We start from the raw sequence: 26905 nt of genomic DNA, 5'->3' as shown, positions 1-26905 counted from the left end.
TGATAGCGACGCAAAATATATATATATCTTTGAACGAAAAATCATTGCAATGATGGAAGTCTTCACGTTAAAAATTTCTTGAAAAATCTGCCATCACTGCTCAAGCGAGAAAAAATCAAAGCAACCGCTGCAAACTAATTTTACTTGACGTTTCGTTTCGCTATCCCCTTAGGCTTGCTCGCTCTCTCTCTCTCTCCGACAAAAGTGTGTTCGTTCAGTCTTGAGTCATTCGTTGCAGCAGCTGGTCCGCTCTAGATTTTCTCGTCGGAACATCCAGCAAATCGATCGTCGCCGCGTCGCTGCTATCAAAGCAAAATTATCACCAGCCCAGCAGCAACTGCAAAACTGTGTTATCAGGAGAGGCCGATTCCGCGAGGAGAAGCAGCGATCGACTTGGACGGGGTTATAAAAGTGGTCAGCTGGTACGGGACGGATTTCATTCGATTGGCAGAACCGGTGCCGTCTGGAAGTGATTCCCGGGAGGAAGAAAAGAAGAAGAGTTCGGGAAGCCGATTTTGGTGCTCCGGAAGTGATTTGTGTGATTTGAGCAAGGAATATTCTGAATACTGACGAAGATGGAACACGTCAACGGAAGCAGCGAAAAGGAAGTCCGGGTGTGGTGCGACGGATGGTAAGTTTCCGATCCAACACACTGCTCCCAGTTAGCACCAGGCTGCTAGAATTATTGATTAGAACCGTTGCCGCAGCTCGAATGACACAAGGTCTTCCCCTCCTCCGGTTAGAACACGGCTAGTCTCAAGGGCGTGTGCTGATTTTTTCCTTGCCCTGCCCTGCAGCAGCAGCAGCTCTGAGAGGAATCATATTTTTCTCGGACGGTTTCCTCTCGACTGGTCAGAGCTTCTAGTTGGGGCCCTTTCCTAGCCATTCGTGTACAATGGCCAGATTGCTTCCCAAAATAGATTTCCGACAATCTAATAGTCGCTGATGAAACACATTCCCCGTGGGAAAGAATGATGAATTCTCTTACGAAAATTTCGAAACCAATTAGGCCCTTGACCTTGCCTTCCGTCGACGGCACTCCCATCAGCTGGGCCATCGCGCGAAGGCGAGTGAAAGAGTAGCTCGTTCCATTTTTCCAGTGGAAAAATTTACGATAATTAGCCTAGTCGATTCACTGTATTTCTCCTTTCCACTTCTGTTTTGATGATGATTCATCACAATGCTACAATTTCAACCGAAGCAACGTTACGTTTGTGCTTCCGCACCGAGATAAAGATAATAAACAGTCGAATAAAGTAAATGTGGGATGCATCCTCATTACTACGAATATGTCCAACGCAACGCGCTCGGAGATCATTGAACTAGCCTCGAATGACGAAAAATATGCATTATTTTGCTGGCTGGTGCGTGCGTGCGGCGGCGACGGGGCAATGTTTGAACAAATGAAACCCGCTGCTTGAGCATTGTGGGATTTAGAGGGGCGAGGTGGTCAAAAGTTAAAGATAAATCTACGAAAATTTTGTTCTGAAAAAAAAGCTATGAGAAATAGACAACCCAATCATATGGCATATTTTCAAGAACTTCAAAAGACCTTTCCAATGCAACTAAGAGAATTTAAATTGATAAAGTTTTACAAAAAAAAAGCGAACAATTTTAATTATTTGTTTTTTTTTGGACCTCAAACTTCAATGCCTGTAATATCCAACTTCCCCTCGTCATAGAGGGCTCATATTTGGCATGAGTTAATTTCATGTATAGACAAACTAACGCTGAAAGTTTCATCCGAATCGGAGCCCCTCGATACGAGCTCTAAAACAAACCGAGCAAAATCTACAAAAAGAAAAAGGGGGGAATTTCCATACAAATTCCCCCTTTTTTTCGAGCTTGGGAGTTTAGGTGTTAATGGTGCACATCAAGCAGAGCTTTGTGCACCAATATTTTTGTATCTTATAAACTCTTGGAACCATCGATATAATTTGTCATTCATCCCTTAAAATACTGTCTACAAAATAGTTTACAAAAATTAATATTTTTAATGATTGGTGCAGGATTGAGTTCGTAAGTTTGAAAATTTTGGAATAAGAATATAACAATTTGTATGGTTGCAGTGCACCCTTAAGATTGAACATAATGAAATATGGCAAAATTTTGAGCTTAATCGTCTCTTACTAAGTTCAATAATGAAATAAATTCATGAAACTTATCCAAAATAATAAAATAATTATTATCAGATCAAATTGTACAAACAAAAACCATATTTTAAAGGACTTTACTTTATTTTTTTTTTAAATTATTTCAAGCAAAACGATGTAACAGGACGCATCTGAATTTATAATAAGAAGTCTATCCCGTTACGTAAATGACTTATCAGATTTATCCTAAGTAGGATAGACTGCTTGTTTCATAATTGGCCTAATTACATTGTTTCTTTGATTTGTTCTCAGGGGTGCTCAAAGTTTTTGAATGGCGGGCCAAATTCGAAGTTCGCATGAGCTTGAGGGCCAAATGAGAATTTTTAAATTTCGTTCTATTAAACTGAAAAAATCGTCTATAGGTTGAAGTTTTTTGAAATTTCAAGTATTTTTAGAAAAAATTCGTCATTTAAATATTTATTAGAAAACTAAAAAAAAAGTTTAATCAATTTATGCAGAAAGCTACATTTTATTTAAATTAGAAAATTAAAAAAAAATAACTCAAATATTATTCACCTGCTTTTCACTGCAACTTTCGTGCAAAAACATAATGAAAAATAAAAGGTATTTAGTTGAATGCACTTGTATTTAATTGGTTTTATTTATTTATTTTTAAATATATTTTAGAAGGGGTGACACAAACCTTGTAAAATTGCGAAATTTTATTTTTAAATAATGTGCAACTTTAATGGTAAACAACGATTAGGGATTTTTACAAAATTATTCCTCCAATTCCAATAAAATTTCGATAAATTAAATTCTGCCTTAATCAGATGATAGGTACTCAGATTCGTAACCCACTCGTTATGAGTTAAAATCACGAGGTGGAAGGTTTCTAAGTGCAAAATATGTTTGTGGCCCAGATAATAAAAAATCGTACGTAATGATTTTTGAATTATAATAAACCTATATTTTAGATATCTTTTCAATTTCCTGCTTTAATCAAATTCGAACTTTCTATAATTCATTTCCAAAAATGTTTGATGATTTATTTTTTCAAAAATTTACTTTTTTCAATCATATTTAGACGTGTTACCTATATTATTTTAAAAAGATAGATTTTTCAACACAATATTTGTTTCAAAGTATAGGAAAAATAGTTTTATATTAACAAAAACTAAAAAGTTTCACAAAAAAGCACAAACTTAACCTTAATTCTTAGGAATTATAAAATCATTTACAGATGCGTTTAAGGGCCATTTTACATGATCATTCAAAATGGGTCCGCGAGCCACAAAAAACAACCTCGCGGGCCACTTTTGGCCCGCGGGCCATACTTTGGTCACCCCTGTTAAAATCTGCACAGTAAAATTATATCTCTATCCCTAGTGAGAAAAATGGCTCGAGTTTCGCTCAAATTTGAACCAGTTTTCCCTCTGAGTTAGGCCGTAGCAAATATTTTTCAAAGTTTTTGTCGACCCCCTCCCCTTCAAAATTGGTCTGAAAAATCAGGGGGCAATGAAAATACTTTTCTCGCAAAAAATAAAATTTTCGTCAATACTTAGATGTTTTGGAAACTACTGATGGCAAAACAAATGAGAAAAGAGAGAGAGAGAGAGAGAGAGAGAGAGAGAGAGAGAGAGAGAGTCTAGGGACATAAACTTCAAAAAATATTTGCAAAGGCCTTATGATTAAATTTCATACAATTTAGTTTATTTTTTTAATGGGTTTTATTTAGTTAATTTTTTATTGTTGTGATTTAATTAGAGGGTGTTTAAAACGAACTATTTGGATCTAAAATTTGGTTTTAGATTTAGAAAGCCAATTCCAGCAACTTGATTTAACTCTTAAAGATAAACAGCTTTAAAATGCTGCAATTCAGTCTTCAGTTACAAAGATAATTGGCAATTTCCATGTTTGTGTAGCTCAGTCTTAAAAATACATTCGTGCTGATTATACTAGTCCAAATAAGACCGTTAGCTGGCACTTGTCGATTCTCTCAAGTTTTAAGGTGTGAACATTTTGACCAATATTCCAGTTCAAAAGTAACCAAAATTTACGCCAAATTGAGATCACTCACAACTCACACACACACCGCAAACCATTACCAGTTTCATCCAGAACTCGTCCACTGTCCAGCGCTTTCTTTTGGCGGTGCCTCCGCTGGTGCAAAACCGCGTACTCGTGCCGTGTGATGGTGGTGGTAGAGCGGGTCTTGCAACCGTCACTCGGCCAAGTTCCACGCGGCCGGTAACAAGCGAGCATGCGCCGAAAAAAATCCAACGACGACGTACACAACTGCCGGCATTCGCTCGCTCTCGCTCTGCATTGAGCCGCGCAATACATAGAAAGGCAGCACCACGCGGCCGCGGCGTCCGGATCGTATGATTCAATTTTACACCTATCAGAAGAGAGATTTTTTTTTCGGCAGGGGCTTTTTGTTTGGTCATGAAAGGTGAGGGAGGAATGGGAGTAACAGGGGGAGGGGGGAATGTGAAGTTGTTCAACTTGAAATATTTTTAGCTTGTTTAATTTTAGTCAAAAGTTCTATTTTTCATAGTCATTTTTTCGAATATTTTTAGAAAATTGCGTTTCAAAGTCACTCTTCTTTTGTTTCAATACACATTAACTTTCTTTTTGATTGATTTCTGTACTGCAAAAATATTCCATGACTAGGCGCGCAATTGTTCCGCGATGACGTCTTTGCAAACACTTTGAATCTCTATGTTTATAGATGATTTAATTGGATGACACGATGCACTTGGCACTCTTCCCAAGTGCGTTAGTTCACACTTTAAGGGGGAATGCAATGCAATATTCTCAAATTTATCGGAAATTTGCCTTTTCTGTTTTGGTTTTGGATAAAAATTTAGCCTTGACAAGAGATGCCTTTTTACGCCATCAAATACTACAGTCCAGATTCGATTATCTTAAGCTCTTCATATAAAAAGTTTAAATATTCGAACTATCAAAAAATTGTACTTGAAAACTGAACTTAAATTCGAGTTCAACAATTTAAAAAATGTCATTGATTTTCATTATGAAATAAATACAGTCCAGACTCGATTATCTGAAGGCATCGGATAAAATCACTTCGGATAATCGAATCATTGGATAATCAAATCAAGAAAAATATATTTTTCGCTGTCTTGTTTTTGATGTTTAATACCACTCTAAAGTAATTCAGAATTGTTACTCCAAGATGGTGATGAAATAGTAAGAAAATGCTTTTGGTACAAGCCAGCAATGAACCACCCACCACCACAATATTCCTAGAATTGGTCGCAGTGGTTTCAAGGGTCTACAAAAAAGCACTAAACTACTGAAATTTAATTAAAAAAGAGGCCACAAAACTCTAATTTGATGTTAAATGCAAAAAAAAACATATCAAAACCATTTTTTTTGCTGATCGTGTTCCGATTATCTGAAGTACAGTCGACTCTCTGGCTATCGATCTTCTCGATATCAATATTGCTCCTGCTGTCAATAAATTTTTCAGTCCCTTCAAGAAGCTTGCTTTGATTTTTCGTTCTATAATTTGATAACTCCCGCTCTCGACGGTCCCTTCAAAATCGACAACGAGAGAGTCCACTGTATAATACAAACCTTCGAATAATCCAACTTCAGATAATAGAATCTTAGGATAAAAGAATCTACGGATAATTGAATTTTTGGATAGTCGAATCTTTGTATAATAGAATTTTTGGATAAGTGATCGATGAATTCTCAACACAGTCCAGACTCGGTTATCCGAAGTTTCGATTATCCGAAGTTCGATTACCCGAAGGTTAGTATGGGACTTCGAATAATCGAATCACGAACAAAAAATCGTATTTTTCATAATTTTGACATTAAATTCGAGTTCAGCGACCCCATTTTAGTCAAATTTGAAGAGTTGATTGCCTAAAAAATTTAAAAAAATATGATTTTTTCAACATTTCATCACCGCCATTTGGGCCGCCATCTTGAATTAAAAATTTCTAAATTACTTTAAAGTAGTTTAGGGGTAATATTAAAGCTCAACAATCAAAAATTAGACAACAAATAAAAAAACCGTGATTCGATTATCCGAAGTGAAAATTTTGCAAGGCCTTCGGATAATCGAGTCTGGACTGTAGAGCTTTTTGACGTTTCTCGCACTCACACTAGCAAACCATAGGACTTCAGATAAATGGGTCTAAACAGTATTCAAATATTGAAAAACAGCTCTTGGGTACTTTTCAATAGATTTAGTACAGTCTGCCATCAAATAACCAGTCTTAACTAGATTATCCGAATCCTATATTTTCCGAAGTTTCGAATATTTGAAAGTTTCTACTTTGGACAATCGAATTATGAACAAACATCGTTTTTTTTTCTTTTAAGAGCGAGTCCACGAACAGGGCATACCCCTTTGTATGGGACCTCGTTTGGGGCAAATCGGGACACAAAGTTTAAAGGTTTAAAATCGTCAAAAATCTTAAAAAGGCTATAACTTAGGCAAAATTCAATTAAATTTCAAAATTCAAAATGCATCTGAAAGGGCTCAAAAAATGCAACAAAATGCAGGGTAGAGCAGCCCGATTGGTCAAATCTAAAGGGAGCTATTGGCATTTTAGTGAAAAAATAGCATTATTTTCAAACTCAAATAAAAAAGTGTTCCATCCAGATATCAACTCGGTTCGACCTGCAGCTTGTAGGGGACATCTGGGACTACCATCTGAGACTAAGAACGCTTTGGGTAATGCAGTTTAACATATTAAATAGACACTTTTACTTTTAGTGATTTTTTCGGTTGTAAATTTTTGCTCGGGGGACCCCTTAGATCCCATTTTCTGGGGATAATTTTATCATATTCGTGTTCCTGAGACAATTTCACAATAGAAACATGCATAAAAATGTTTATTTTGATCCATTTTAACCCTTTAAAAAATAAAAGTTAAAAAAAAATCTTCAATTCACATTTATTGAAAATCAAGCTCGTTTCCAAGGATACTAGATGACACCAGAAAAAAGCAGCTTCATATTTTTTTTTGACTTTTATTTTTTAAACGGTTAAAATGGATCAAAATAAAAAAATTTATGCATGTTTCTATTGTGAAATTGTCTCAGGAACACGAATATGATAAAATTATCCCCAGAAAATGGGATCTAAGGGGTACCCCGAGCAAAAATTTACAACCGAAAAAATCACTAAAAGTAAAAGTGTCTATTTAATATGTTAAACTGCCTTACCCAAAGCGTTCTTAGTCTCAGATGGTAGTCCCAGATGTCCCCTACAAGCTGCAGGTCGAACCGAGTTGATATCTGGAAGGAACACTTTTTTATTTGAGTTTGAAAATTTTGCTATTTTTTTCACTAAAATGCCAATAACTCCCTTTAGATTTAACCATTTTGTTGCATTTTTTGAGCCCTTTCAGATGCATTTTGAATTTTGAATATACGTTGAATTTTGCCTAAGTTATAGCCTTTTTAAGATTTTTGACGATTTTAAACCTTTAAACTTTGTGTCCCGATTTGCCCCACTTCCCGTTGACCTAGAGTGCTCATATTTGGGCCAGATGCTAGTTTTATATGTACAAACAACCCCTGAAAATTTCAGGCAGATTGGTGAGGTCGGTGCGAGATGGGTATGCTTTGCTCGTGGACTCGCTCTTAATATCAAGTTTGAATTCTGTGCCCCAAATGAATTTTCTCGAAATTTCATTATTGCCATTCTGGCTGTCATCATTGATTTAAGATTCGAAAAAAAATATTTCTTGATGGTTCAATTATCCGAAATAACATTTTCACAGGTCTTTGGATAATCGAGTCTGGACTGTATATAAATTCAATGAAATTCTTCACTCCTTTCTCAAAATACATATTTTAGAATTTTTAGTCGAATTTAAAAATCAAATTACGTAAAAACAATCCGCTTTTCGTAAACAGCTTAAAATTTCAAAATCTCGAAACGAAGAAATGCGAAAATCTACAGAATTTTTCAGTGTAAAATTATTAAATAACTTTTTTATTTTTATGTTTAGGTTTTTCTTTATTGTAAAACGTTATCAAAAATCAAACAATCACAAATATCTGTGAACCTTTTCGGACCACCCTAACAAACCCACTTTTTCCCACTATACATGAAGCATTCCACACTCGATTGCTACTTAGTCTAGATCACGTTGGCGCGTGCATCGCACGAACACGTGCGTGTCTGTGTGACAATTTATTTTACCCAAATACACTCATACGCTCTCACGTTCAAAGTGAGTGAGCGAATTTCGCACTGCACCGGCAGGTGGCGCTTGATTTAGTCGCTGCGATTCGATTTTACGTGTGTTTTTTTTTTTTGGCACGGTTTTGGTCATGGTCACGTTGCCGAAGTGAAGGGCGTTTGGGTTTTGGCTTTGTTTGGGGCAGTACAACGACACCATGCGAAACGGGTATTGGGGCGGATTGTTTACAAACAGCGGCGAATGTTTGGAAATCTGTCTGTCTGTCTGTCTCTCGGATGGATTTGTTTTATCTCTGTCCATGAGTGTGCCGAGCAACGGAATTCACCGTCAATGATGAGACACATGCATTCATGGAAAGGTCATAAGTCTGAAGTTGATTACTCAGAGAGCGCTGCAAATTGGCACTCAAGGCCGTTTCCGGGCAAGATTAGCCTGAATGTGTCTACTTGAAAATGGGACCGTTGCTGACTAAGCCATTCAACTTGACAGGAAAAGTCGATTCATTGACCGCAACCCATCATAAACTGTCTAAATGCAATCTTTTGTTTTACCCTCTCGTCTGAGCCCAATTTGTCGTGAGTTCTTTCCGTCAGCGTCTAATAGCTTGCAACCGGTTTATTAGCATCTCAAGCACGACTCGGGTCGACACTTCCCGTTTAACGACGAGCGCAAGCTTGTCGGCTTGTTCTCTCTAATTAGGGTGCACACAATCAATTTGCAAAACTCAACTTGCAATCGGCTTGATACTGTGTAGTTGAAGCATTCATATTTCAGTAAAAAAAAAACAAAAAAATATAAAAATTTAAATAATAAGGCGTAGTCTCAACACTTCAATGCAATAGTAGTTTATGCAACAAGTTGCCAAAAGAGGATTTTTTCAGCACGAGTCGTACATTTATCCAGTTCTATACAACATTTTTTGCAATTCCGAAAAATACCCATTGAGTGAAATTTTAAGTCAAATTTTCATGTATATTGTCAATAAGTCGTTTAAATCAATTTGTTTTTGAAAAGTGTTACTTTTTGAAACAAGTGCTGAAAAGTTCAACTTTTCAGCACCCACTTCAGTGCTGAAAAGTAGATCTTTTCAGCATTTATTTTGAAAAGTGTTGCTATTCGATTCTGTTATTTTTGGTACAGAAAAGTAGGCTATTTCGTCGTTCAAGAATGACAGGAAAAGTAAGTAGTTTCACGACGGAATTGCAAAAAAAATGTTTTGAAATGCATTTTACACTAGTTCTGAATCAGTTATTTTGCAATCGTTAGTTTCAAAAAAAAATGTAAGAGTTGGCGAAAACTAAAATTTTATCATCAAAAAACATTGTTGCGTCGAAAATTTTCAAAAATTCAAAAGATTTTTAAATCATCCCAAACATGCTAAAATTGATTCTAAACATTGGTCATTGGTTTCCTTTGCTGATAGGACCCATTTGAAAAAAGCTAGTAATCATGACGTATCAGTGTTCCATTTCAGTGCTGAAAAGTAGCACTTTACAGCATTTATTTTGAAAAGTGTTACTGTTCGATTTTGTTATTTTTGGTATAGAAAAGTAGACTTTTTCGTCGTTTGAAAATGTTAGGAAAAGTGAGTAGTTTAACGACGGAAGTGCAAACAGTCTAAGAAATTTATACAGTCCAGACTCGATTATCCGAAGCCTCGATTATCCGAAGTTCGATTATCCGAAGGTTTGTATGGGACTTCGGATAATCTTATCACAAACAAAATAAAATTTGTTTTCTTATTTTTTTATTTTCTTGTTTATAACATAAAATTTGAGTTTTACGACCCCATTTTAGTTCAATTTGAGTTGTTGACTGCCTATTAATAAATAAAATTCATTTTTTAAATATTGCACCACCTTCATTTTGGCCGCCATTTTGAATTTAAAAATTCGAAATCATTTTAGCGTAGTTTAGGGGTCATACCTAAGTTCGATAATCAAAAATTTGACAGCGAAAAAAATGTTAATATTGAAATAATAATCCATAGTTTCAACATTTACATGCAAAAAGTGTTTAAAATGCATTTTACACTAGTTCATTTGTTTTGCAATCATCAGTTTTCTAAAAAAAAATAAGATTTGACGAAAACAACAATTCTTGACTTTTTTTTGATAAGGTCCTATAAACAAATGTAAACATTGAGTGTATCCCTTTCACACCTTATGTCAAAGTCCATCGGAGTAAGCGGGATACACTCAATGTTTACATTTGTTTATAGGACCTTATCAAAAAAAAGTCAAGAATTTTGCCATTATAAACATCGAAAATTGTCAAAAATGATTTTTAAATCAACCCAAACATGCTTAAAATGATCCTAAACGCAGGGGATTGTATTTAAAATTCATTACAGCTGATTCCACTTAAATTTTCATTGAAATTTTGAAGTTTTTTGAAACAAAAATGTTGCCCCCTGATTTTCTGAGCCAATTTGAAGAGGGGATTTTCATTAATTTTGGACTATTTTTTCAAACAAAAGTTATTATCTAAATTTAAACAACAACAAAGCTAATAAAAACCCAATACGAATATATATAGAGCTTTATTTCAACGATTATGACATTTCATAAATACAGTCCAGACTCCATTATCCGAAGCCTCGATTATCCGAAGGTTTGTATGGGACTTCGAATAATCGAATCACGAACAAACATTTTAGTCAAATTTGAATGGTTGATTGCCTGTAAAATTAAAAAATGCATTTTTTCAATATTACATCGCCGTTTTGGCCGCCATATTGGATTTAAAATTTCTAAATCACTTTAGAAATGTTTAAGGGTCATTGTAAAGCTCAACAATCAAAAATAAGACAACGACAATTTTTTTTCGTGATTCGATTATCCGAAGTTAAATTTTGCCAAGGCGGATAATCGAGTCTGGACTGTTAGTACTTAAAAAAAACGATTTCAACATGAGCACTTTTTTTCTGGTAAATATTTTTAAAAGTCATTAAATTATTTTGCTCTTTTAAAACTTTGAAAATATTGTGAGTATTTGTAAATTACTAAAAATAAAGCTTGGTTTTCATTTATCACAAACCAAAATTTCAAATAAATCCAAACGTTTTTCGTTCTGAAAAAAAAGTTTACGTTTTAACAACCATGTTTGAAGATTATTTTTTTTTAAACATTCCGCATAAAATGAGTGGCGAAACATGGAATCTTATTAATCTGAGCATTCATTGAAAGAAATAAAAATATTTAAATACAACTCGATAAATCAACATTGAACACTTGGTATAAACATGATTTTAAACGAATTCCAACATATTTTTAAGTTCTTTGAAAGAACAACTGTAAGGGAGCGTTCTTTTATTACGTAACGCAGTTGAGGGGAAGGAGAGGGGTCGGAGGCCGTGTTATGCTCCAAAAAAAGTTTTTTTTTTACTCTGCTTTTTTCCAGTAAAAACCGAGTTACAAACCATTTATATTTGGCAATTTTCAAAATTAACATAGAAATTATATGTTTTGTAAAGCTTTCAGTTATTTTGTGATGACATTTTTATGTTTTTTCTCTGAATCAAATTAATCAGTGCTTCCTTTTTGAAGTGATATTTTAAAGTAATTGCTAAGTTCTTACTTTTACGTGAATTATCAATAGTTTGATTCTTAGAATTTATTTTGAAATTTTTTAAACCTTTACTTTGGCCTACAACATATCTGTTCTCCATATTTAGTTATTGAAAATCCGCAACACTGTCAAAAGTTCGACTTAAATGAGCTTTATTAACGTTTGATTTGATGAAATGAAATGAAATTTGGATGAAAATGACTTCTGGATCAACTGTACATAGGTGCCTAAAAATGTTTCCTGAACAACAGAGATTCGTGAGAAACAAATTAGGAGCTATTTTTCTGTACATCATAAAGCTTAGTTTGCTTAAAATTTGAAAAAATATTTACCCAAACATACGAAAAGTCGCCGTATACTATTCAGTACAAAAGACGGCATATGAATAATTACAGGTGCAGAAAACCCGCACTAATTTACGTAATTTGCACTTAAAAGTCTACAGCTGTAATCAAGGGTCATTACCACGGCGTTGGAAGGGGGTAGGGGCCCGTTTGTTTGCAAACGTCAACAGAATTATTCTAGCGTCATTTTTGACCAGAACCAGAACCACAATGTGTTTGCGGAAAATTTCGACGCTATTATGGCTGTGTACGAATGTGACCTTTCCGTTTCTATTTTCGTGTTGGTTCTGCTGCAAACAAAACGCCTTATTATGTTATGAGCTTTTCCCGCCCCATCCACACATCATGCCTCGCTCGTTCGCACTGCTATTTTAAGTGCACGTGTCTATTAGGTCATGCGTCACAACGTCTCGAACCGAGGTGTCGCGCGCCAATCGTCGTAACCCTAGAACTAACATTTCCCTTTTTTTCTTTTCCCCATTCTTTCCAGCTACGACATGGTGCACTTTGGCCACGCAAATTCCCTCCGCCAGGCCAAAGCCCTCGGCCACAAGCTGGTGGTTGGAATTCACAATGACGAGGACATTACCAAGAACAAGGGCCCGCCGGTGTTCACGCAGGAGGAAAGGTAGGTGTGACCCGCTCAATCGGACCACGTCGTCGTCGTCGGAGACGTTATCTTATCAGCATCGCATGACTTGGTGGTTGCACTCGGAATGGGATCTCCCCTCGCGATGACGACGGTGACGCGCTTTGACCCATGCCGTCGAATCGCTTGGCCAACAAAGGTTAACGACATTCAGCTCCTAGCGTTTCACGATCGTACGATCGATGGCCCAATATCGAAGCCGGAACCGAGTTCGTTCGCTAATCAGGCCTTTGTTGAACTCTCGAACTCTTGTGTGCATGGAATTCTAGACATTTCCTACTAACCAACCGGCCGGCCAACCAACTTGGCGATAATGTACCAACCAAGAAGCTCCAACGAAGGCTCTATCTCTGACGAAATCGAGCTCGAGCTTGGTTGAGTGCGGACTTTGCCATCGCATCGAACGATGTGTAGAATGAATTGCGCGCGCTCGCGCGCTTTTTCAGCTTATCGAAGATCCGTGTTTTACGAAAACGGACAAGTTGTGTGTTGGCACCTTATCGCCGCCGAGCTCTTGTACGTTTGCTCTGGATGTTAGGGTGACCAAACCTGGGGTGGCGCGTGTTGTTATCTCCGCGGCGGAATGACTTTACGTCTAGTGCGATAACCGATTTTTTTGGGAGCGTAGATTAGTCGAGGTCGAATCGGTTATGCAATTTCACGCCAATCGGATGATAGCGGGTAGACCTTCTGAGGAATCCCGAAAATTGGTTCAACCTTTGATTTGTTTTTGTGTGTGTGTTTGCAGGTACAAAATGGTGCGCGGAATAAAGTGGGTCGACGAGGTCGTGGAGGATGCACCGTACGTGACGACGCTGGAAACCCTGGACAATAACAACTGCGATTTCTGCGTGCACGGCGGTAAGTGTGAGAATAGGATAAAGAAGCGGGATTGAACGGGTAGCGCGTGGTGGTGAAGCATGACCAGATTGATATGATGTTGGCAGAATTAGTTGCATCTTTTGTGCGTACTTGAAAAAAAAATGGCTCTGTAAAAGATAACAAAAGAAAAAACCGTTGAAGGAAACGATATTAAGTAATGAGATCGTACGGATAACATTGGTTTTAATTATTTTTATTATTATTTACAGTCGAATTTCTGGTAGTCGATCTTCTCGATCTCAATATTGCTCGATCTTCAGTCCCTTCAAACTGCATACTTTGATGCTCTTCTCGTCTCGATATTCTTTCTAGCTCGATGAATACCTCCCTTGACATAATTTTATTTTTTTTAGGTGTTTTTGAAACTGCGTTTGGTCAGGAGTATTGAAAAACACTTAAAAAGCAAAAAAAAAACTTTATTTGGTCTTAAAAATAAATCTAGAATTTTCTATTTTTTGACTTGCATAGACATTTTTCTTTGCGAATCGGATCTTTAACCATTTCAGGACCCATCAGGCCTGAATTGTATGACCCAAAAAAAATCCAAAACTAGCCTATGATTATCGTATGATCACAAGAATATTTTTTCCATCATTAACTAACAGGCATGTAAGAGTTAATAGTAGTTTATGCAACAAGTTGCAAAAAAATGATTTTTTCAGCACGAGTCGTACATTTATCCGACGAGGTTCACCGAGTTGGATAAATACGAAGAGTGCTGAAAAAATCAAGTTTTGCAATGAGTTCCATACAACATTTTTTGAAATTCCGAAAAACACCCATTGGGTGAAATTTTAAGTGAAATTTGCATGTATTTTGTCAATAAATCGTTTAAATCAAAAAAATGTTGAAAAGTGTTACTTTTCGAAACAAGTGCTGAAAAGTTCAACTTTTCAGCACCCATTTCTGTGCTGAAAAGTAGAACTTTTCAGCATTTATTTTGAAAAGTGTTGCTATTCGATTCTGTTATTTTTGGTGCAGAAAAGTAGGCTATTTCGTCGTTCAAGAATGACAGGAAAAGTGAGTAGTTTCACGACGGAATTGCAAAAAGGAAGTTTGACATTCATTTGCTTTTGAATGCTGGATGTTGCCACGATTCCCACCCTTAGCTGAGTATGACGAAATATTAGTTTATGCAACAAGTTGCAAAATGAATATTTTTTTCAGCACGAATCGTACATTTATCCAACGAGGTTTACCGAGTTGGATAAATATGACGAGTGCTGAAAAAACAAGTTTCGCGACGTGTTGTTACTTACAACATTTTTTTCATCTACGCTAAACGCGTTTTGAATGGACAAATATGTCAAACATCTATGTGTTAAAAAAATTCACCGTTTAAAACAAAACAAATAAAATTGGAAAATGTTACTTTTCGATACTAGTGCTGAAAAAATCAACTTTTCAGCATCATTTCAGTGCTGAATTTATTTAAACGATTCATTGACTGAATACATGGACATTAAAATAATAATAATAATATTCTGTTCAAATTGGGTTTTCGAAATTTTTCGATCTTTTCTAAAACAGTATTTCCTTTTTTTTAATCAAGACTAACATTTCAATAGGGCCAACCTTTCAATATCACGCCATTTTGAAATGTTAATCTTGATTTAAAAAAAATGAAAATATTGTCTTCGGAAAGATCGAAAAATTTCACGAATGTTTCATATGTTAACATTGAAAATCGTACCATTAGTTGCTGAGATATCGATATTGGAAAATGGTGGGTTGTTTAGGTGAGACTTAGAAAACATAAATTTTCCTGTTTTTAAATCTTTGCATGGCAACATCTCAGCAACTAAGGGTCGTATCAGCGAAGTTCAAAAAAGCAAAATATAGAACATTTTCTCACCTTTTTTTTCAAGGCTTGGGCACAAATTTAATAAAAAAATAAAAACTGAAAAAATATGTCAAAACAACTACAACTAAAGTGACTAAAACTTGAAAACGGTGCACTTTATTAAAATTTCACTTAAGTACCTACTTTTGATTGCAAATTCGATTTTACATCCAAAAATGAAGTTGAATAATTTGTGCGACCAATATTTCCATCCTTTTTTAAATGAGTATTGATTCAAAAATTCATAACTCGGTCAATTTTTTTTGCACATTCTGGAAATATCTGAAAAGAAAATTAAAAATAGAGTTTTTTTAACAAATCAAGTTTTAGGGACAAAAAGTGAAATAAAAAATCACCATTTTTTTACCGTGTATAATATTTTTCTTAAATTTTTGTAGTCCTTATCCATACATACAACTTTTCCGAAGACACCAAATCGATCAAAAAATTTCTTCAAAAGATACAGATATTTAAATTTTTATTCATCATTTTTGTATGGACAGCTGCCAAATTTGTATGGAAAATTTTATGGACAAACCAATGATGCAAAATGGCTTCTTTGGGCATTACCAAAGGCACCAAAAAAGTTTCAGCCGGATTAAAAAATACAAAAAAATTGAATGACCGAAAGCTCAGAGAATTGCTCAGAAGTAAAAAAAAAGAAATAAGAAGTTTAGAAATTTAGGAATACAAATATACAATAATCTTAAAAGTAAAAAATAACAAAGTTCAAAAATTAATAATTAAAGAAATCCAAAGTCAAAATATTTCTAGATTCAAAGATTCCAAAATTTAAAAAAGAATCAAATAAATCATGAACGATAAATTTAAATTCAATATTTTTATTAAATTTTTGAATCAATAAATTTGTTTCTAACCTTTAAAATGAATATGACTCCAAAAATGTTCAGCGGCATTTAATAATTCAACAATTAATAATTTGAATAAACAAAATTTCATAATTTAAAATGTGGAAATATAATAATTTAAGAATTAATCAATCTTTAAACTATAAACATTTTATAATTTAAGATTTTAACGGTGCACATCAACCAAAGCTTTTGCACCCAGATTTTTGTTACAGACACTTTAGTATCTCCAAAACTACGGGTACTATTGAAATATTTTTTTATTCATCCCCTAATGTACTGTCCACAAAGTAATTTACAACAAAGTTTGACTATTTTTACAATCACGTTGAAGCAGGATTGGGTCCGTAAGTTTGACAATTTTGGAATAAGAAGACAACAACTTCCTTCGCTGCTGTGCACCCTTAAGAAGAATTTTCAGCAGAATGGCAACTAATCATTTTTCAATTTTAAAATTCAAGAATAATGAAATACAAGATTTTTAATTTCAAATTTGAATTGAATTCCTAAATTTTCAAATTTCATCTATAAATCTAAAACTATAAAATTCAGAGGGTTCAATTTTTAAAAAAATGGTTTCAAGATATTGTTTTGAATTAAAGATTTTTATTTTTTCTGATGTATAAAATTGGATTTCTTTGATTTCAGATTTTTTTTTATTTTAAGATTTTGATTTTTTGAACATTTTAATCATTTATTTTAAACTTCGCACTTAAGAGGCAGTATTTGTAGATTCTGCTCGGTTTGTTCTAGAGGTCGTATCGAGATGCTCCGATTTGGATGAAACTTTCAGCGTTTGTTTGTCTATGCATGAGATGAACTCATGTCAAATATCTGGAGCAACATTTGAAAGGGGCGGTACGACATTGCTCTTACGGCCTTTCATTACACGCGTTTAAATGGGACGAAAGGCCGTAAGAGCAATGTCGTACCGCCCCTTTCAAATGTTGCTCTGGATATGAGCCCTCTACGACAAAGGGAAGTGGGGTAAAACGGGCATTGAAGTTTGAGGTCCAAAACACATGAAAAATCTTAAAATTGCTCGCATTTCCGTAAAACTTCATCAATTCCAACTCTCTTAGATACATTCGAATGGTCTTTCGAAGCCCTTCAAGATGTGCTATAGTCATCCAGGATTGGTTTAACTTTTTCTCATAGCTTTTGCAAATTACTGTTAAAAATGGATTTTTTTAAAACCTTAATATCTTTTTGCAACAGCCTCCAACACCCATACTCCCATAGGTCAAAAGATAGGTAATTTCATGGACTATAAGCCTACGGTGTTAACTTTTTGGCCAATCGCAGTTTTTCTCATAGTTTTTCGATTTTTCTAGAACAAACATTTTACAACGTTAGTTTTTGCCCTGCAGGCCAAGAAGACGGGACTTTTTGGTCTCAATTTTGTCATATTCATGTTAGAAGTATTTGAGTTGTAAATTTGATTTAAAAAATAATTAAATAAAACATTTTTGAAAAAAGAAATAGATCTTATTTACCCTGTGATCAATACGTCAAATGCTGTATCAAGTAGGCGAAAACCTGTTTTACCCCTAATCCGACAAAATTCTAAATAATATTTTAATTAATTCTAAATGGCATTTTTAGAATCAAATTCAAAATTCCAACATCTCAATCTAATGTAAAATTTTCTGAGGATACCGAATATGACAAAATTGAGAACAAAAAGTGCCGTCTTTTGGGCCTACAGGGCAAAAACTAACGTTGTAAAATCTTTGTTCTAGAAAAATCGTAAAACTATGAGAAAAACTGCGATTGGCCAAAAAGTTAACACCGTAGGCTTATAGTCCATGAAATTACCTATCTTTTGACCTATGGGAGTATGGGTGTTGGAGGCTGTTGCAAAAAGATATTAAGGTTTTAAAAAAATCCATTTTTAACAGTAATTTGCAAAAGCTATGAGAAAAAGTTAAACCAATCCTGGATGACTATAGCACATCTTGAAGGGCTTCGAAAGACCATTCGAATGTATCTAAGAGAGTTGGAATTGATGAAGTTTTACGGAAATGCGAGCAATTTTAAGATTTTTCATGTGTTTTGGACCTCAAACTTCAATGCCCGTTTTACCCCACTTCCCTTTGTCGTAGAGGGCTCATATTTGACATGAGTTCATCTCATGCATAGACAAACAAACGCTGAAAGTTTCATCCAAATCGGAGCATCTCGATACGACCTGTTTCACATCGGTGAAAAACTCGCTCTTAAACGCTCAAACTAAACTGTCATCTTTTCTTGGGGGAGGCGATTGATCAGCTTTCCCTGGTTATGATTAGTTCTAGGAAATAAGAAAACAGATCAATATTTAACAATTTAAAATGCTATCGTTCAATCAATATTTTCATTAATCTATAAACAAATTCAAGAATGTCGATAAGTAGATGAATGTGACTCATTTTCTATCACCTGATGCAGTCATGAACCCCTCGAGATACTTACTACCAATCCTGGCGAATGGCGTCGCATGGAATTCCATTCACCGATTTGACTCAAATCCTGCCCTGCCAGCACCACTATCGGTAAACACTTGTTTACTACATTAAGTACTGCTTATTGCGCTCTATCTCTCTCCCATAATAGTATAAAGTTCTATCAAATATGGCACCACCTCGCGAGCGCGCGCTCACCCTTTCTTATCAACGCCGCCGAACGTCACTCAAAAATAGCCTTCTTGACACACGCGGTCAAGATCGATCTGGGTCAATCAGTAGTTTTCAATTGTGCGCATCTTAATCAAGAAAATTTCTTCAACATTTTTTCCTTTTCCAGACGACATCACGCTGACAGCCGATGGCGTCGACACCTACCACTTGGTCAAGACCGCGGAACGTTACAAGTGAGTTGATGGAATGACCTGCCGACGGGGTCGTTACTAACTGATTGGTTTGGTTTTGCGTTGCAGGGAAGTTTCGCGCACGGCCGGAGTCTCGACGACGGACCTCGTTGGTCGGATGCTGTTGATGACGCGGAACCACTTCAAACAAGGTGACCAAGAGTATAGCGTCGAAAAAGATGGTAAATATTTTCGTTTGTGTGTGTGAGACTCTATGATTTTGTTTCTGTAAACTTTCCTCTTTCTTCTCTGTTGAAAGTGACAATCTTTGCTCAAAATTTTAACCAGCTTTTGTCGATACTTTCCTTTTTCTGATGCGCTATACTTATTTTCAAACTACTATGTCGCGTTGATTGTAATTAACCCCCCATTAATCATTCATGCACTAACGGAACCCGGACCTGCTTGATCCCGAGCCATCCAAATTCCCCCACCAAGATAAATAACCAGCCCCCTCCTTGTTTTCCCTCCCTTTGCCACTAACAAACCATAGAAGCACTGGAAGCTCTTTTCAAGAAAATTCAAACGAAACTTGACCTCCAAACAGGATCCTCCAAGCTGGGCCAGGACCACTCGGCGCGTAGCCCCTGGACCGGTTGCTCCCAGTTCCTGCCCACGACGCAGAAGATTATCCAGTTTAGCGACGGCAAGGCACCGAAGCCAACGGACAAGATTGTGTACGTGGCCGGTGCGTTTGACCTGTTCCACGTTGGCCATTTGGACTTTTTGGAAAAGGCCAAAACGTTCGGCGACTACCTGATTGTGGGACTCCACACTGACCCCGTCGTGAACGTATACAAGGGCGGCAACTATCCGATCATGAACCTGCACGAGCGCGTCCTCAGCGTGCTGGCCTGCAAGTATGTCAACGAGGTCGTCATTGGGGCCCCCTACTCGGTCACCAAGGACCTGATGGAGCACTTTAACGTAGATCTGGTGTGCCACGGACAGACGACGATCGCGCCGGACGTGGGCAATCTTGACCCGTACGCCGTGCCGAAGCAGATGGGCAAATTCATGCTGATTGACTCTGGTGAGTGGTGATCTCGGAGGAATAGTCGATAGTCGAAAACAAGGTTGTTAATCGTTAAAATTATCGTCGATAATATTATCGTCTTCCGATTACGTTAAGCTATCGTTATCGTTATTTCGATAAAAAAATGTAATGGACGATAACTCATTTTTAAATCTTTCTAAAATCGATTTAACTCAACCAAATCTTTTAAATTTTCAATGCTTTCACTAAGAATATATATATTTTTAAATGTAGTAAGTTTCAAAGTACTTCTTCACTTTTTTTTGTTTTTGTTTTTTAGAAAAAACACCAAAATTATCACAAAATACCGTATTTTTTCAAAAATACTCATTTTTTTAAATTTACAATAAGGGGATTAAACGAAGCGAAATTTGATATACTTTTCCACTTCATTAGAGGTTTTCTTTATCAAAAACATATATTTTCACAAAATACCGTTTTTTTCTATAATACTTTAATTTTTCTGATTTTTTTTTTAAATGCTCAAATTTTCAAAATTTGCAATTGGCATCAATCGAAGCGAAATTTTGTATGCTTTTTAACCATATTAAAGTTTTTTTTTTGGAAAATTAATTCGTTTGATGGAAATTCAATTCGTTTGATACCCATATTGCAAATTATGGCAATTTAAGCATTTTTAAAAAATTACGATATTTTGTGAAAATTTTAGTAATTTACATAAAAATAATAATAAGTGAAAATGCATTCAAAATTTCGTTTCCTTTGCGAATTTTGAAATTTTATTTTTTTAATAATATGGTACTTTGTGGAAATTTGACAAAAAAAAAACTCCAATAAAGTGAAAATGCATACAAAATTTTACTTCGTTTTATGCCCATATTGCAAATTATGAAATTTCAGTATTTTCGAAATAAAAATTTTGTGAAATTTTAGTTTTTTTTCCAAAGAAACTCTAATAATGTAAAAAGGTCAAACAATGTTCGCTTCTTTTGATAATTTTTAAAATTTGAGTATTTGCGGAAAACCTGATTTTGTGAAAATTTTAGTATTTAATAAAAAAATTGGAATAGAAAATTTCGATTCGTTTGATTTGAGTGATTTTCGAAAAAAATGAGCATTTTCGAAACAAATGAGTGGCAAATTTTGAAAATTTCAGTATTTTCGAATAATTATTTTGTATTTTGTGATAATTTTAGTATTAAATAAAAAAAAAACTCAAATAAAGTGAAAAAGCATAGAAAATTTCGATTCGTTTGATTTGAGTAATTTTCGAAAAACTTGGTATTTTCGAAATATACGATATTTTTTGAAAATTAAAGTATTTTCAAAAAAACTATAATATAGTGAAAAGCATACATACAAGACAAGTACGGTTTTTTTTACAGTTTTAAGTATTTATTTTTTGAAATTTAAGCCGTTGAATTTTTTTCAAGTTTATGTCGCAAATAATTTCGAAAAAAAATTGGAAACTAATAATTGCAATAAGACAACTGAGCAATTCTCCCCGATTTCGGTCATTCGATTTTTTTTTAATTTTTTCATCCGATTGGAACTTTTTTAGTGCCTTCGGTATGCCCAAAGAAGCCATTTTGCATTATCAATTTTCCTTACAAATTTGGTAGCTGTCCATACAAAAATTATGTATGTAAATTCAAAAATCTGTATCTTTTGTAGGAATTTTTTGATCGATTTGGTGTCTACAGCAAAGTTGTAGGTATGGATAAGGACTACACTGAAAAAATATGATACACGGAAATTTTTTTTTGGTTATTTTTTATTTCACTTTTTGTCACTAAAACTTGATTTGCAAAAAAAACACTATTTTATTTGTTTTTTCATTTTCTGATATGTTTTAGGGGACATCAAATGCCACTTTTCAGAAATTTCCAGAATGGGCAAAAAATTCGAGCCGAGTTGTTTTTGAATCAATACTATTTTTTTCAAAAAATCGAAATATCGAGCGCAAAAATTTTTCATCTTCATTTTTCGATGTCAAGTCAAATTTGCAATCAAAAAGTAAAATTAAAGTGAAATTTTGATAAGGTGCTTCGTTTTCACGTTATAGCCATTATTTATTCATTTTAAAAAATGACGTTAATTATAAATTTAAAAAAAAATAGTGCCCATGCTTGCCCACTTTTGAAAAAAATATTTTTGAAAAGCTGAGGAAATTCTCTATATTTTGCATTTTTGAACTTTGTTGATACGACCCTTATTTGTTGAGATATTGCCATACAAAGATTTCAAAACAGGAAAATTGATGTTTTCTAATGGTACGTTCGTTTGAAGAGCTGGTGCGGCACTGAGTGCCGCACTCTTCGGTGCCAGTTTCGGTTCAAACGAACGACATTTGTTAGTGTGCGTGGAACTCGTATGAAACTGAAAAAATATCGAGTGCGGCACTAGAGTTTCAGTTCCAAGATGGCGGCGAAACTCGTGCGGAACTAGCGCGAGTTTCATCTTCAAAAAAACACTTTGACAGCTCTGAGTGCGGCACTCAGTGCCGAACTAGCCATCAAACGAACGTACCATAAGTCTCACCGACGATAACGAAAGAACTATCGTTAATCGTTATCGAGCATCGATAATTTTATCGTTAACCACCTTTGTCGAAAGATTCCAATACTAATCACAACATGACCTCCCCGCTCCCCGCAGGCAACCCCATCACGACCGAGGACATTGTCGAGCGGATCATCCGGCATCGGCTGGAGTACGAGGCGCGCAACGTCAAGAAGGAAAAGAAGGAGATTGAGGTGTTTGAGGCCATGCAGCGGGTGAAGCTGGCGGAAAAGTGCGGTTGACTACCGGCGGACGACTAAGCGCGCCCGCGACTAAGATGACGACGATCGCCTGGTGCGCCGCCTGAAAAACCTGTTACAACATGCCAGCAACAAGCAACACACCCCGAGCGAGCGCAGCAGATGAGAGTCAAATTGTAGACAAATTGATTTTATTTTATTTACGCGTAGCACAGTCACCCCCCGGAAGAGGTCAGGACCTTTTTTTTTTCGAGGCGAGGATTGTGCTGAAAGGATTCAATTGTGCATAGGTTATTTTGTTAGTAATATTTGTTTTGTGTTTAGTTTTATATGCTATTTTCTGCATCTTACACAGAGGAAGTTTATATTAATTTATGTGAGCACGGCGCCGTTTGGCACCAATCGTGGAGTAACAAAACTTTTATCTTTTATAATATACACGCAAAAAATCCCAAATATATTGCTGTAAGAATCTCGAAACTGCAACCGTTTATTGAGGAAAAGGAATTAACCTGTAGGATGAAGCCAAAGTTGCAAAAAACAAACGCTACCCGCTATGAATTATCCTTTGAGTTTCTCCCTAACCTTGCTGTCGCATTTTTCTTTTAAACTATTTCCGTTCGCAACTTCGGCTAAAACAACAAATTTTGCGCGAACGTGAAGAGTTATGTTAAACTGGGAAAAATTACCCTTGTTTTCATTTGAGCGAAAACGAGTGAAATTAATACCCAAGAAAAGCAAAAATACAATTAGATAAGCTAGATTTGTGTATCAGTGTACAGATAATTAGATTATTAGAAATCGAGAGAACAAGCAACATTCATTCCCGCGGCGAGAAGAGGCATTACTGGTAATATCTCCCGAAACAAGAGTTTGTGTGATATTAGGAGCCGGAGGAACGGGGGAACGGGTTAACGTTACCTAATTTCCCCCTGAAACGGGTAGGTAGATTCAAATTGAAGAAAAAAAACAACACAAACACACACACAGCCACGGTGTCACACGCGTGCATAATCAAAAATTGAGAAGCGCAAAGCCCCTAATTACTCTTCTTCTCTTTAAAAGGTTAACTTTGAAAAAGTAAATGCTAAACTCTCCTTTTAGTCGGCTGAAAAGCAGTAGAAAACAAACCTCCAATTCTAAGTGCGCGGCTTTCGTTGGAACTTGGATCGCTGGGACGTGGTCCCAGCGGTTGGAGTTTTAAAGGGGGTCGTGTCGTAGGTTCTTAATCGCGACTACTTAAACTATTGTGTTATCAATCAAGATTTTGTAACGTTTCTTAAGGCAAAAATATAAAACACTTACGCTTCTATGAAAAAAATGTTTTTTAATATGTCTTTAAAAATGATAAGCTCTGTATTTGGTCATGCCGCATGCGTAACTTAGTTTCTGGAATTCATTATCAAACAAATCATTTTTATATGTGCTATATGTAATTGTCTGGGAATTACCCTAATAGGGTGGAGAAAAGCAGCTGTTTCAGTTTTTTTTTCACCTGTGGAAGGCGCAATAACTATCCAATTCTTACCAATTCTCGGAACTAAGATCTTCAATTAACTTTGAAAAACTTTTCCGAAGACACCATATTTTTAGGATTTTTTTGCTTAAAGTTATTAGCTTCCAAATATAACCAATTCTGCCTGTCTGCCTGCCAATGCACCTGTTATGTTGCCCCTGAGATATTCAACAAAAACTTCGTGGTGTACAGGTCGATGTCTCATCCTCGAGGGTCGCGGATACCGAAAACATCTTAGCATGGTGATTCCAAACGTAAATTGCTCTAAAAACAGGAACGTTTCATCCTTCCCTGTAGATTCTGAAAATATTGCTGCTTGAACATTCGTGCTCAAACTCAATCCATTTCAACGAATCATTATTGCGGTTAACTTTACTCAGTTGGCCTGACTGTTAAAAAATGAAGGATGTTGGAAGTGAAATTTTGAAATTTATAATATGTATATCTGAAAGGGCATAACAAAAAGTGTTCTATCCAGCTATCAACTCAATTCGACGTGCCGACCACCAAAATTTACATTACAGAAAAGTTTTATTTTGAATGGCGAAACGACCTTCTTTTTTTAGTTGCAAAAAGAAGATTTTTTCAGCACAAGTCGTAGGGTAGAGTAGTCATCAATGAGACACGGGGAAAAATGATAAAATGGCTCTCACAAGTCGTAGTTTCAACCAATCAGGCTCATATTTGGGGGAAAGGTGTGTCTACTTGATACACGTCTGCCATAATAGTGGCTTTGGTTATGGACGCTCCCTTGCAAAGTTATTCATAAATGTTTGATTCTGGGGTGTAAAAGTAAATTATGGACAAAAATTACATTTTCGCTCATAGGCTGCCATTAACACAAAAACTAATTTTTCTTCAGATTTCTTTCGACTATTCATAGGGAATGAGTTGGGCTACAATGTCCTTTCATCAGTTTTGACCAAAATTAAGAATATACCCAGAATCCAGGGCTGTCTCATTGTTCCCCACTCTTTTCAGCCCATGGGTAACAATGAGACACTTTGATTTTTCTTCATTAAACTTTTCAAAATCTTTGGAAATCTTTCAAAACATGTTAATTTAAGTTTCAAGTTGGCAAAATTGTTTTAAAATGTTCAAGCCAAATCACCTGCAATGATACAACACAAAAACATAATGTTTAGCTAGAAAAGTTTTGATTTTTATAGAGTGATTATTCCCCACCTGTCTCATTGTTCCTGCCAAGTGCGTCTACAATGAGACAGTTGAATAACTCTGGCTGTAGACATCAGATCGATCTCATATTTTGGTCAATGCTAGAACACTTTAATAGAAAGAAAATGTAACAAAAAGCTCATTAAAAAATGCAGATGATAGAAATACAAAAATCATTGAAAGTTGAAAACCAAAAGTGTCTCATTGATGACAACGCTACCCTACATTTATCCAACGAGGTTCTCCACTCGGTGCTGAAAAAAGTCTTCTTTTTGCAACTTGTTGCACAAACTACTGTTAATTTAAAAAATCAGGTTTTGTGATTTTTAAAAATAGTGTTCATTTTTGAAAATATTTTATTCGAAGAGTTCAGAAAACTTCCTTCACATTTGTCTAAGAAACACAGAAGATTGATTCTCTGATTTCTAAGATACAGATGGTAAAAGAACGGAAAAAGGAAAATTGTTTTTGTCACTTATGGACTCACTTATGGAAACTGGGGTTTCCAGCATCAAGGATTACGCACCAGACTGAATAGAATTAACGGGATTACTGGCAATATGTCACGGAATACATTTGATTTCTCAGAATAACTTGAGATTACCAGAAACTATACACTTTTTCTCATAAAAAAGAGCCATGGAATTACAATTCATCCATGGAATTATCAGGAATAACCAGGATTACTCCGGAATTACTGAGGTAATCCGGATTTACGGAATAATTTGCTCAAAATCCAAGTAATTTCGAATCAGTATGACACGATGCAGGAAACCCCTTTTATGTAGGGGAGAGTGGGGAGACTTGATCCCCGGGGACACTTGATCCCAAGCCTGTATCTCGTCTGCATGTGGGTAAAACTTTTAGCTTTGTTCTAGAAAGTTGTGCGAAATTGACTAAAACTCATTGTAGAAAACATAGAAAAAAAAAATTTTAGATTGAGTTAAACACATTTTTCTAAAAAGTGCTGCAAAAAACTTCGAAGAGTTCTTTTTTCTTTGTTTTGATAAAAATTATTCAAAAAAATATTTTTATACATGAATTGTTTGATAAACATATCTACTCCAAAACCCTTACGCATTTGACGTTAAATTTATCGTCATACTATTTTTACAATCAATTGTTTAAAAAAAGTGCGTTTAGGGAGACTTGATCC

General features: G+C 35.5%; 1 protein-coding gene across 2 annotated transcripts; it reads left to right on the top strand.

Annotated features, from left to right (window-relative positions):
• The first annotated feature begins 203 nt into the window (after positions 1-203).
• LOC6042098 (ethanolamine-phosphate cytidylyltransferase) lies at positions 204-24378 on the top strand. 2 transcript variants are annotated; one of them, XM_038254428.1, is made up of 7 exons: positions 204-631; positions 12698-12835; positions 13605-13717; positions 19235-19301; positions 19368-19450; positions 19846-20331; positions 22954-24378. In XM_038254428.1, exons 1-7 carry the CDS (start codon positions 576-578, stop codon positions 23097-23099), a joined length of 1089 nt encoding a protein of 362 aa, XP_038110356.1. In that variant the 5' UTR covers positions 204-575; the 3' UTR covers positions 23100-24378. The 2 variants fall into 2 exon arrangements, with proteins under 2 accessions (XP_038110356.1, XP_001851245.2); XM_001851193.2 differs by having other exon boundaries at positions 205-631; positions 19368-19480.
• Positions 24379-26905: the final 2527 nt, after the last annotated feature.

Source organism: Culex quinquefasciatus, chromosome 2 (genome assembly GCF_015732765.1).
Source record: "Culex quinquefasciatus strain JHB chromosome 2, VPISU_Cqui_1.0_pri_paternal, whole genome shotgun sequence".
NCBI classification, from domain to species: Eukaryota; Metazoa; Arthropoda; class Insecta; order Diptera; family Culicidae; genus Culex; species Culex quinquefasciatus.
Note: the sequence above shows the minus strand (reverse complement) of the source record. Positions and strands in the feature narration are given on the sequence as shown.

Excerpts from the sequence above, each read along its gene's own strand:
- LOC6042098 (XM_001851193.2), top strand. The coding sequence starts at position 576 with ATGGAACACGTCAACGGAAGCAGCGAAAAGGAAGTCCGGGTGTGGTGC. Across the intron at positions 632-12,697 it reads CGGGTGTGGTGCGACGGATG|CTACGACATGGTGCACTTTG; the intron begins GTAAGTTTCCGA and ends CATTCTTTCCAG. Across the intron at positions 19,302-19,367 it reads AAGACCGCGGAACGTTACAA|GGAAGTTTCGCGCACGGCCG; the intron begins GTGAGTTGATGG and ends TTTGCGTTGCAG.